The 12,944-nt window shown below is 37.1% G+C and overlaps 1 protein-coding gene across 1 annotated transcript in view; it reads left to right on the top strand.

Annotated features, from left to right (window-relative positions):
* Positions 1–4,993: 4,993 nt before the first annotated feature.
* anxa5a (annexin A5a) overlaps positions 4,994–12,944 on the top strand; it is a 28,850-nt gene continuing 20,899 nt past the window's right edge. Inside the window, 3 exon segments of the mRNA XM_042493558.1 lie at positions 4,994–5,071; positions 7,222–7,432; positions 11,119–11,203. Of these exon segments, the coding sequence (XP_042349492.1) occupies positions 7,298–7,432; positions 11,119–11,203 (220 nt within the window). The 5' untranslated portion in view covers positions 4,994–5,071; positions 7,222–7,297.

Genomic DNA, 12,944 nt, shown 5'->3' with positions numbered 1-12,944 from the left:
CTAACAAAAACACTTCTAAAGCTCAACAATTAATAATAAACAATTTTATCTCGATTTTATCTTTAAAAAAAAAAGTAAACGCAACAATTTAAGAATTTTGTTGGCTTGGGACAGAGCCAGGTAAGCTTTTTTCCTCTGTTCCCAGTTTTTGTGTTAAGCTAACCAGCCACTGGCTCCAGCTTCACATTTAGTGCAATATTAGTGTTGTTTTTGTGACTTATGCTCAAAGAATATTGTACAATATAATAGTTTGATATTTGAAAACTTAATTTGTGTACTTGTTGAGAGTTGGATGAGAAGACTGATGCCACTGTTAGCTTAGCAGAAAGACAGAGAAACTGCTCGCCTGGATTTTTCCAGAGGTAACTAAATCCACCTGCCAGTACCTCTAAAGTTAACCAATTAACAAGTTAGATTTCTTTTGTTTAATCCTGAGTGTAAACATGATAATTTGAGGGGTTTTTTTTTAGCTTCAGACGTAGCCAGGGTAGCTTTTATCCTTAATTTCCAGTTTGTGCTTTAGCTAACAGCTGCTGGCTCTAACTTCAAATTTAGCATACAGATATTATTGTGGTATCAATCTCACGCTTTTCTCTTCAGCTTCATAGTTAGCACACAAATCATAGTATGGCCTACAAATAGTAAAAAAAAGTAGTTGTAGGATATGTTGTGAGGTTGTTACAGTAGTCTTTAATGAATAAGCTTCCATGTAATGTAACATAAAACATATTTTCTGTAGCTGTTTGTGTATCATAGCTCTACTGAGTTGATGCTAAATGTTCTGTTTGTTTATATTTAATCATTTTCTCCCTATGATCGGTCTATCCCTCCATATATGCAAGTTGGTGGTTAATAGTTTAAATAATGCATCAATAAGTCTGGCAAAAAATAACGTTGTGACAATGTGATTTCACAGGTTTCCATACCGGTGCCCGACAACTACGTCAAACTGGACCATATATTTCATATTTTTTGTAAATAGAGTTGACATGTGCAACCAAGGATAATCAAAATAAATTGCCTACTTATAAAACTAGCAGAAAAAATCCAGAACACAATGTTTATAATTACTATAATTTTAAAATTATGTTACAGAAATTGTTGCTATTTTTTCAGGTTGTAATGTTTTAAACCAATTTCTAACTTATTTTTGGCCATGTTTTGTTAAGTTGCTTTTTCTGAAAGAAATCAAGTTTGCTCAGGTTTCAAAGGGTTAATCCTACAGAAACCTAAGTGTAAACATGACAATTTGAGAATTTTGCTAGCTTTAGACAGGACAGCCTCTTTTCCCTCTGTTTCTAGTTTTTGTGCTAATCTAATCAGCCTCTGGCTCTAGCTTCATGTTAATCATACAGATTTGACAGTGGTATCAGTCTCGTCTAATTCCTGGCTATATATCAAGGTGTATTTCCCAAAATACTCCTTTTAATCATCGGCCTGAAAACGCTGAACTATCTCTCTACTATGTGAAACCAGGAAATCTTTTGGGTTTTCTCTTCAACAGGTCTGAACGCAGGTTATTTCAAGCCAATAACATTTTCTTCCCTTTAGCAAGAGACCTGCAGATTAATGAGGTCTGACACTGTGGATAGATCCCACGACTGCATTTTTTTCACCTCTTGTTGTCGAGCTGAAATTTGTCCTCTGGCACTGCTTGACCATCTGTGGCTTCTCAAACCTCCTCTAACAAAGATAGTGCCACATGTCTGCGAATACATGAAAAGAGTCACAGCAGCCTCTGAGCCACTCTCCTCTGTGCTGTGGATCCCTGCTGGGTTCGTCCTGCAGACAGTTGAGGTTAAGAGAAGATGAAAACACCTGATGAGATGTGGTGCTGAGAGGGATAAAGAAGGTTTCTGATGACAACTACAAAAACATGCAGTCCTATTGTCAGTGTCTGTTTTCTTGGCCTCTAGTTGCAAACTGGTAAATGAAGAAGAGATGAAAACACCTTTTTGAAGATAATAAAATATAAATCAAGCTGTCCTCTGAGCAAAATAAGGAAATAAAATTGAATAGTCTACAGGACTCTATTCTTCTGGTGGCTGTTTTGAACATTTTGAAAATCGATTTGCCTCAAAGGATAACTGTTAAGTCGATAAATTGGTATTTTATAATAGAAATAAATCATGTTTATTTTATTTTCAAAGTCCCGCGTTTCATTTTGTTGAAGCTGTTTATTGGAAATAGTTGAAGCATGTTGTTGTGACCTTTTTGCTCAATAAATGAACACATTTTTCATTTTTGCACTCATTTGTGTAATGTGTAACATATAATTTGGCTTCTGTGTCCTGATGCTTTAAAAAAGATATAAAGAATTGGCATTTTATATTCTAAATGGTAATGTATGGTAGCCTAGTTTTGTGGCAGTATATTTGCAATGCTGACTCAAGTTAAAAATACATTTTCTTGAAAAAATAGCTGTATGGATATACTGTGGATATATGTTGGAGTAATCCAACCAGGTAACCTGATTCATATGTACAGTATGTTTGTATGTGGAAACTGATGAATTGCACTTAAAGAAAAAAAATTGCAGCACTAAAGCAGAGTAATTAAAGAACGGTTTGACAGTTTGGGGAAATATGCTTATCAGTATTTGCTTTTTTGCAAAGACTTACAGGAGAAGCCTTTCATAGTTGTCTTTTAAAAGAGCTTTATACAACATTAACAGGATTAATGTACCAGCGAACTGCTACATAAAGATATGGTGGAGTTATGGCGTCCTGAGCAGAGTATGAAATCACGCTCTCTCTGAATGTGTGGTAATCCGAGCTTCTCTGTGGCTCTCTGTGCACGCTGATATCAGGATGCTGTCGTTCCCGTTTCTGCAACACATAGATTTATATCTAAAGACCGGATGCCAAGGTGGCACTTATTCATTTCTCGCCTGGTGCATACACCAAAAAAAAAAAATGCTTTTAGCTTCTGGGTTTACTTCTGTTACATTTTGTCCACTGAACAGAGTGCCCCAGCGATGACGTTTTTCTGTGTGATGATGCTTTTCTGCAGGTAGACGTGGAATTTAAAAAGCCTATGGGATTTTTCCATCGGATTTTGGATTACTGCGGAAAATAAGCTCTGTTGCAAATAAACGTTTATGGTACTTTGTTCGTTTTGGAGCTTTAGAGGTTAGCTCATTGGCAGACTTTTTATCTTTTGACAGAATCTTTGTCTCCTGTTTCCAGTCTTTATGCTAAACTAAGTTAAGCTAATTGCATGCTGGCTCTGTCCATAAGGAAGTTAGCAAACGAATAAGTGTAAGCGGGCTGTTCCAGCTTTAACTGTAGCTTCAAACATATAGGTTGCATATTTGTTACATAATGAAACTTGGGTTAAAGCAGCTGACAGGCAATTAGGCCAATGTTTGCTTACTTCTTTACCAACTCCAGGTAATTACTGTTGGTGCAGCTAATATTGCTACCGAATTTTGTTCTCCCTTATGTTCTGAAAATAATTAGATTTGACAGCTGCAGGCAATGTTAATGTTGCAGGAAGATTCCCACCTGAATGTGATATCCACTCAAAAAAGGCCACAGTGAAAAATGGACAGAATGAAACCACTTTCCATCCTGGAAGAGGGATCCCTCATCATCCTCCACCGCTCTTCCAGAGGTTTCTTCCCTTTTTTTCCCCATTACAGGGGTTTCTTTTCGGGAGTTTTTCCTTGGGTGATGTGAGGGTCTAAGGGCGGAGGGATGCCGTACACTGTAAGGCCCTCTGAGGCAAACCATGTTTTTGTGATGATGGGCTCTATAAATAAAACTGACTTGACTTGACTTTGTCTCTCAGTCTGAAGCTTAGAGCTACTTTACATCAGAGCCATAAACCCACTGATGGTCTCTCATAGCCAGGCAGATGTTATTCTTAAAACTGCCCCAGATATTACAGCGTGCTTTTTATGGATGCTCTCTAGAGGTCCATGAGTCCAGGTAATATTTGTCGAAATTGAGCCGTGTGCGTTTGATAACACCTGCCCTCAGCACAGGGGAAGATGGCAAACAGAGACGATGAGTGGTGTCTGGGGAGGCCCTTTGATTGATGATGGAGCTTATTGTCTGTCAGTCAGCACCCGACAAACTGAGCCGTCCACGGCTCTGTATACAGGCTGCTCCATGGCACTGCGTTCATGAATGAAACACTCAAAATGATTCAGTTTGGAAACTGACAACTCAGGGATGATCGTAAAAAGTGAAAGTAACAGTCAGCAGTTTGCAGCCTCACTCACTGATTCAGCTTATATTTGAAGAACAATAGCTATTGTTTCTTCCATATGAAAACAAATGTTATTTTGAAGTTCATACTTCAGTCTTGAAACTAAATTTGGCAAAACAATCACAACTCATGGTTCAACTGCACATTTTCAACTTGTGATGGAATTGTACATATAAAGTTTTATTGTTATGGTCTTCAGCATATAACAAAGTCTACCAACGGAGATGCAGTGATGTTTTAAATGCTTTAATTTTTATTAACTTTTTTAATGTAAATACTTTATAGAGGACTTTTTACAAGGCAATCAAAACAGGCAATTATTTATATATTTTATTATTTATAATTCGGCAGGTTTCTAAAATATTGCGGTTAAAAAAGTCCCTAAAAACTTTGTGAAAACTAAACATAAACGTTTTGAGTTTTGTGCAGATCTTTAATGGAAACCCACTAATGTCAATTATGACACTTTCTATTATGCATTTTTGATCCATGGTGGTTTTACAATTGTTAAACTTTTCTCAAGCTGATAAAAGCATTCCAAAAAAATACATTATATTATCATAATTTAAGTCTGGGAGCCGGGCGGGATCTAATGGGCAGCGTAAATAACCCTTAAAAAGGTAAAACATTTCCGTAAATGAGGTAAAAGATAAAGCTAAATCACTTACTGTAGCCTGCTATTTTGAAAGTGCCATTTCCTGTTTTGTCTTTCGCGGCCTTTATTTTGAAGCCGGGCGGAAACATTTCAATAGGGCACAAACGTCTGAGGAAAGCGGAGGGAAACACCGAAATGTTTGTACTGAAGGTTTTTTACTGTTTCTCGCTGAAATAATCGCCAGGCTGGAACGGGAACAAGGTATAATGTGATTTAATATATTTTCTATGTTTTGGGGTGTGTGTTTTTAACTGTCATTGTGATAAATTAGTGAAAAATTAAGTGTTTCGGAGCGTTCATGCTAATAATAGCTGCGTACATGGGTAACGCCCAGAAAGGCTTTCCCCATAGAGACGGCTTTAAAACAGTAGATAGTTTTTATGAGCGTCAAAACCCCTGCGAAACGACTCATTTGACTATCTAGATTCAAGACAAACAGTTTGATAAAATTTGGAGAGTGTAAAAGAACCTCAAGATTACATTTTTTTAGACCGCCGTTCAAGCTAGCAAAGCGCTAAACCGGAAGACAGTCGCTCCGCCGGCGGAAGTTACCTGCTCAGCCGCTGTAAGGCTTCTGTGTTATATGCAACCCACTGAATCTATTTCACTATGATATATCCATACATTGAATAAAAAAAAACCATATTTTCCTGCCTCAAACATCACCCAACAAGCCCTGAAATCCTGAAATTGAACCCACATAGAACAACGAAAAGAGGTCGCCCAGAAAAGGGATTTAGGCAAACATGTGGCTCAACTAGGGAAATTTAGAAAAAAATGCTAATAACTGAGTGAAATGGAAGTAATTTGTCAATGGCCCATGCTCCTTGGTGGAGCAAAGGGCTTAAGTCAAGTAGGTCAAGTCTATTTTTTTTTTTTAGAAATTTCTGATGTTGAATATTGAATAGAAATAGAACAGTGCGCTTAAGTCACGATCAGACCTTAAAGGCTCGGTGCTGGATGCTTAATTTAGATAATTTAAAGAACAGCCAAGGGCAGCACTCTAATTTGACTTTTTAATATTGCCTTTAAATGTCAAATTGGAGTGCTGTCATAGTCTTTTTTTTATAGCCTATTGAATATTCAGATTCTATTTACATTTAATATCCAAAACAGTACATCTATTCAGTATTATGAGCCCTGAGGCTTGTAGACTAAAAAAAGCCTCAATGATATAAAAGAGACTCCCCACTTAATCTGATAAGTTTATTATTACCTGTTTGTTTATAGGTGATTAAAGGAAATTGGCTCCATGTCAGTCTAGGAGGCTGTGAGATGAAACGGCGAGCATCCGTAACTGGATAACCTGAGAGATGGTGTTCACACTCTCATCTCCTCACAAGTGCTCACTTTAATTAAGGTTTGCAGGGACGAGGACGGTGACGACGATATGTGAGCTGCACCTCGGAGCTTCGCTCTGCTGATCCCGTCGCTCCTATCAGGCATCAAGCATCTCCTGTTTGTTATTATGTCTTCGCCTGAGCACATGTTTGGATTAAACACGCTCGAAAACATGTCCTTTGAAATGAGACACAAAGTGAATGACGCTGAAGGGGAAAAGGAAAAAGGCATTTAATTAAGTGACAGCCTCTCTCAGATTTTTGACATTTGCATACTTTATAGTGGGTCAGACAGGATGGTCGTAATTTCACTCTACTACATTTTATTTAAAAGCATTGTATGTTATTTTTTACATGTAATAATCCATATTTATTACCAGTAACTAGCGAATCGTTAAATAAGGAATAAGTCACTCCGCCAGCAGACGTTACCATCCGAGTGTGGAAGATCTGGGTACTTTCATGCAGCGGAAATAGAGCTTTTTTTGCTTCAGGCGATACTGAGCAGCTCTCATAGCAATGAACGGAGCCCCGCCTCTGTGCTGTATCCAGATCTTCTCGATATATCCATGAGTTTTTGGTGTGCGCACGCTGAATTCAAGTTGTTACAGTAGCTAAGGTCCGTCTTCAAAGCTGCTATTGACAATACCCGGCTGAGAAGTGTCCTAGCGGCAGGGAGTGTGGCAGAGGGATCTCATTTGTTCAAGTTAGTGCTCCACATTATAAATTCAGTGGTATTTAGTGAAAAACTCCTAGAGGAAACATAGAAGTTATTGTGCTGATTTGGTTTTAACTGGCTAGTATTAGCTTGCTTAAATGCAGATGAATTTCTACTGAGATATCATCGCAGAATATTGAGTAGACAACATTATCTAATTAACTCCAACGCTGATCTGGCTGCTAAGTTGGCTAGAAAGATAATAACGTCTTAAAATTGCCTCCAATATCTGTAACAACAGCTCTCTGTGGACACTTTTAGGGAAACGTTTAACTTTTGTCCCCCTTTTGAAGGTCACACAAAGCAACTGAAAGCATGAGGTCACGATCTCTGTGACTGACAGCGAGTGAAAGACAACACTGCACACGGATGGGGAAGTACATCTTGTCAGCTTTCCCCTGCAGAGCTGCAGCCGAGCGACAGCAGCCAGGAGCAGAAAATAAAGAGCCTCTACCCGAAGCAGCACAGATCACCTGTGAGGACAGAGGAGAAACACACCTGTTGGTAAGAACACTTATACTTATTTATGCTTTGTTTTAGAGTTGGTATAAGCTGGCTGCTCAGATCATTTACTCGACCCTTTGAAACCTGGATCGGGTTTCTTGTGCTACATTCAAACAGCTTTTCACAAATAATTAAGCCTTTGGACTCTGAACCAATGGATTTGATGAACTTGGCAAGAAATCTAGAAAATTAGATAAAATAATTTAAATGTTTCTTTTTTAAGTTTTGGCTTTTTAAAATGTTTAGAAAACTATATTTATAATTATCATAACTATATATTTAAACATATTTCATTGAATATTAGTTGTTTTTGAGCCATTCTTTCTGTTTATTTCCTTTTTTTTTTCTATTTCTCAGCAAATTTTATCATGTTTTTATACAATAATTTCTTGCTGATTTTTTTGGGGGGTGATTTCTTAATAATGTTCATATTCACTTCAAATACTTAAACTACGTATCAGCCTGGCACTGGCATTCAAGGATGAGGAGAAACAACTGATTCTAGTATCAGTGCAGTCTTGATGCATTTGACAATAAACTGATGTCTAAATGTGAGTCTGAATGTGAACATACGCTTTTTAGGCCTTGGGTGTGGCAGTGGTTGTCTGTTCAGTGTAAAGATTACTGTACCAATTAATTTCATTGCACTAAACACAATTCCATGACATTTACAAAACTTCACATGCTTTCTACTGATGCCACGACTTTTCCAGGTTTTCCATGACCTTTGTAACCCTGATGGTATAAAAAAGAAATCTGAAAAGTAACTAAAGCTGTCAGATAAATGTAGTGAGGTAAAAAGTACAAATTATACCTCTGAGATGTCATTAGGTCAAAGTATAAAGTTGGATAAAAATTTGTGATTAAATACAGTACTTGAGTAAATGTACTTAGTTACATTCACCACTTATTAAAACTGCTTATTTTAAATCAGAAATCTCTTTCACTTTCTTTCAGTTTACAACAGTAGTCTTCATTCAGCAAAAAGGATGGTAAGTTTTTCCTTTTTTTGTTTTATTTTCTTTTAAATAAAAAATAATCCTTAAATTAACCCTTTGAAACCTGGAGCGACATCTTGTGCTGTTTTCAGATGCTTTTCGCAAGTATTTTGATCTTTGAACCCTGAGCAAATTAGAACGATTTTAAGAAAAGGCAATGACTAACTTGGTAAGAAACAAATTTAAACAACAAATTTAATTTACACACACACATACATATAATTTTTTTTTTGTACAAATGTCAGGTAATTTTCTTGTACTTTTAACTTATTTCTTGCAAATTTATGGATAATTTCTGTCGTTGCTCATTGCCTTCTTCTCATGTTTTGAAAAAAAAAACAAGCCAATTTCCTCAGTTTTTTAAAGGGTTAAAGTCTATTTATGAAAACTGCCAAGAAACTACTTTGCTTGGCAAAAAACGGCTGGAATTAAAACTAGTGTTGTTCGGCCACAGCGCCAGAATTAATGTTTGTGTAATGAAGCGTGTCTTAACTCTGGAAAGGTCAATGCCTTTTCAAGCCACACTGAAACCAGTGCTGCATGATCAGTCCCAAACAAAACACATCACAAATAACTGTCAGCTCCAGCCTCTGATTTGCATGCAACCAGAGACAATTTTTATTTCCATAAATTTGATTGAATCCTCATTTTTCCCAGTTCCTCTACTCTGTGAAGACCTGATGTGTACCACAACCTCTATATGATCCCTGATTTGCCGGAAAGACTCTCTGCAACAATTCACTCATTAGTTAAACATAAGTGCGACTTGTGCAATACCGTATACTCACATTGGCGCAAAAGAGTAGGAGCAGCTTCATTTGATATCCTTGATTTGATTTTATCCTCTCGAGGCTGTTGAGAGATCTCAGACTGTCTGAAGAGGATAAGCTGATTTAAGATGTAAAGTGAAGGCAAGAGCTCAGTTTAAGTTGATGACTGTGGTCTAATTTGCACCATATTGTATTTCCACGTGCATGGAAACTGCAGGTTTGTGTGTCTATTGTGTCTCTTCAGGGTTACTATTTCATCAAAGGACAGTCGGGAGACAAAGCTCCCTGATGGTACTTGAAAGGTTAATACAACAGCCATTCTTTGAGATTAGCACTGACTTTGATTTAACCGTTGCTTAAAACATGTATTCTTCCTGTTTAATAGCCTCTCTAAAAAAACACTGTTACTATGAGAGAAGAGAAAAAAACTGTCAATGGGGAAAAGTCTTTCTTTCGTGGGGATCAAGTGGCGGATGGCGTAATTTCACTTTTTCACGCAAACGTCACAACTCGACAACTCGGGTGTCACTGTAGTTTCACAATTTCCCACTCATAATTCTGACTTTGGAGGGCCGTTCTTCTGCTTGTTACTCATAAATACGGTAAATAAGATATCCCCGAGCAGCATGTGAAGGCAGCGTCTAAGGAATATACTGACAGTCCCTGCAGTAGTTGTTGAGATTTCTTACCCTGGACCTTAAATGATAAGACGAAAAGCTAACCAGTCTGGTAGATGGGGAAATATTTCAGTGGTTAAGTAAAACTTTTGACCTACTGGTGGCGCTAGATGAAAAATCTGGGGTTCCTCAAAGTCATTTATTGATGGTCTTGGGGGACTTATAAATGTGTGTACCACTTTTCCTGAAAATCCATCCAGCAGTAATGAAGATATTTGCAGTTTGGCTCAAAGTGGTGCTTAAAAACATGACCACAATAGCGTTGCTGAAAAAGACAGTTTGACAGCTCGTGCTGATGTCTTTGTAGAAGATGAATACTAAATGTTGTAATAAAAGAGAGAATGAACAATAAATGTTGACTCACATCATAGTAGTGAGTTTGTGTTTGAAAATGGCTCACGACTGGTTTTACTGTAGAAAAAAGGTGTTTTATTGTGCTTTAGTCAACTTCATGATGCATGCAGGCATGATCAAAGCTGTGACAGTGATGCATGAGAGCGACACTTCAGCGTGAACATCGTCATCGTTCAAGAGGTTGCTCTCTTGAAAACGGATAACCAACCAAAGAGATAATAAAAACTTTATTGAGAGGAGGGGGAGACAATATTCGTCCACTTGGTCCACCTGCTCAGAGTTTGGAACAAAGCTGCAGCTGAGGCAGATGTTTTATTGCTTTTTCTTCAGATGACATTTCCCCTGGAGAACAATCTAAAACTCGGCACATTTTTTAAATTACCCGTGTTGCATAAAGCAGCAGCCAGACTTGATTTAAATTATACTTACAGTACTTGCCCCGGAGTTTGAATTGTCAACGTTGAAACCCGGGTGGGTTTTGATGGCCTGAAGCAATAGTTTTATAGTGCAGCTACCAACATTTGCAGTAATATTCAGTATCTTTAAATTTTTTATGCTCATGGTTTTATTCTTATTACGCAAGGGAAGCAGTTGAAACACAAATCATGAAAGAGCAATAAAACCTTGAAACAATATACATATTTTAGCACCCACTTTACCAAGTATGTTACAGGTGATTCTCATTTAATTCACCTGAGCAGTTAAAATATGCATAAAAAGATTTCATTGCAGGTTTGCTGGTTTCTGGAGGTTGGTGAAAACATCTGTAAACACCTGCACATAGAGACATATAGCAGCAGTTTCCGCAGCCAGAGTAAAGAAACACGAGAGAAAACTATCTGCTAAAAACACATTTATAATTTATTTTTTTTGCTGTCTTTCTGCAGGCATACAGGGGCAGCGTGAGACCTTTCGTCAACTTCAACGCCAAACACGATGCTGAAATCCTCCACAAAGCCATGAAAGGAATCGGTCAGTTTTCTTTACCCATCCCCACTGCTGTTTACTTTCACACTCAGCATGTTATACCACTGGGATCTGCTATCTCATATAGAAAAAGGTCAAACTGCTCTCGTTCCCAGGGTGTCAAATACAACAGCTTGGTTAGTGGTCCTTGGCCTCTGTTACCAACGCACAACGCACCTTACAGCGTTTGTATGAGACGTACTGAGGTTTAAAATAACTCCAGTGTAACACATTCTGCAGCAATAACATAACAGAGAGAGCCAGAGAGTCACAAAAAGGGTGTTAGATGGCTAAAAACACACTCTGGATTTAACAAAGTAGACCTGGTTTTAGACACACGCACACGCGCACACACACACACGCAAAGTTTGGCATTTTAACATATGGGTCTGTTACACATTTGTACATTTCATAAGCAGATGTGTTCAAACTTTGTTTAAATTTTCAATTTTATGTTGTTGTGACGATGCTGTCGTCTGAACTGCATCACTTTATAAACATTGATATGCATACAAATGTAACTTCCTGTGGTTTGCAGAATTGCACAATACAAACATTCTCATCCGGCAGCTGGACTGGCTGAATTATTTGCACATACAGTCCCCACATGTGACAGGTGTGTCCCATTTATGTGTTTGTGTCATTAGTATATTTTAAAAAGTTTACTTTGCAATTTAATGCTTGTTTTGTTGCTCTCTAAAACCAATAAAACACAGTAATGACACAGCTGTCAGGGAAGCGTTTCCGTTTACTGTTGGAACAATTAGTGTAATCCTCTGGTGTGTAGGAATAATTTTAATACAGTGTATATTTGGTCCAATTAGAAGAGAAACTGAGAAGTTTTAAACTTAAACTTTAAAGCAAGTAGGAGCATTAAGTCATTTCCACAACATGCTCTGCAAAAACACCACAGTAATGAGCACTTTGTGTCCTGGCAAACATAGAGACACACACACCATAAAAAAGCCCAGTCTGTAATGTGATGGCTGAAGCAGAGGGCGGACTGGTAAACAATCTGAGATGATTATAATGATAAGGAACTAAAAAAGTAAAATCATTCAAAATGAAGTAAAAAAAAAAAATTATGCTCCAAAAATGTGTTTTTTGCCCTATAAAAATATATTTTTTTTATAAAATATTGAATTTAATAAATATTTTTGCCAAACATGATTAAATATTGGCAGGATTACAGGATGTTGTGACACGAGCTTGGAAGGAGAAAGGTTACGTCGGGGTTAGTTTTAACATTTCGGTCATCACAGAATTATTTTACTGTAAAACTGATTTCAAACTTTCAAAAATAATAATATGTGATGGTGTACTCATTATTAAAAAACGGCCATGAAACAAACAATTATATAAAAAAACAACAACCCCAAAACAAACCAAAAAAACACCACAAACCAAAAATATAAGAACCCACCCACAAATATAAAATGATCAAAAAACAACCCCTGAACTCACAATAAAAAAAATAAATAAACAATAAAGACCTACATGTTTATCAAAATAGTTGGCAATTGATTTTATGTCAATGGACCGATTGATTAATCAACTAATCTCAATTAATTTCAAATAATCTCTAATTTTATTTCATTATATTTTATGTGCTCGACATCATTGTAAATGCAGGCTCGCCCTCAATGATTTTAGTCTAAATAAAGATTCAAAATAATCTTTGCAGCTGCACTTGTTTAAAATGATTGGTAATTTGTTATTTTTTTAAGTTTTCAGGCAAATATAGTGA

This window comes from Plectropomus leopardus, chromosome 9 (assembly GCF_008729295.1).
Source record: "Plectropomus leopardus isolate mb chromosome 9, YSFRI_Pleo_2.0, whole genome shotgun sequence".
Classification (NCBI taxonomy): domain Eukaryota; kingdom Metazoa; phylum Chordata; class Actinopteri; order Perciformes; family Serranidae; genus Plectropomus; species Plectropomus leopardus.
The sequence above is the reverse complement of the archived record's forward strand: the minus strand, read 5'-3'. Positions and strand labels throughout refer to the sequence as shown.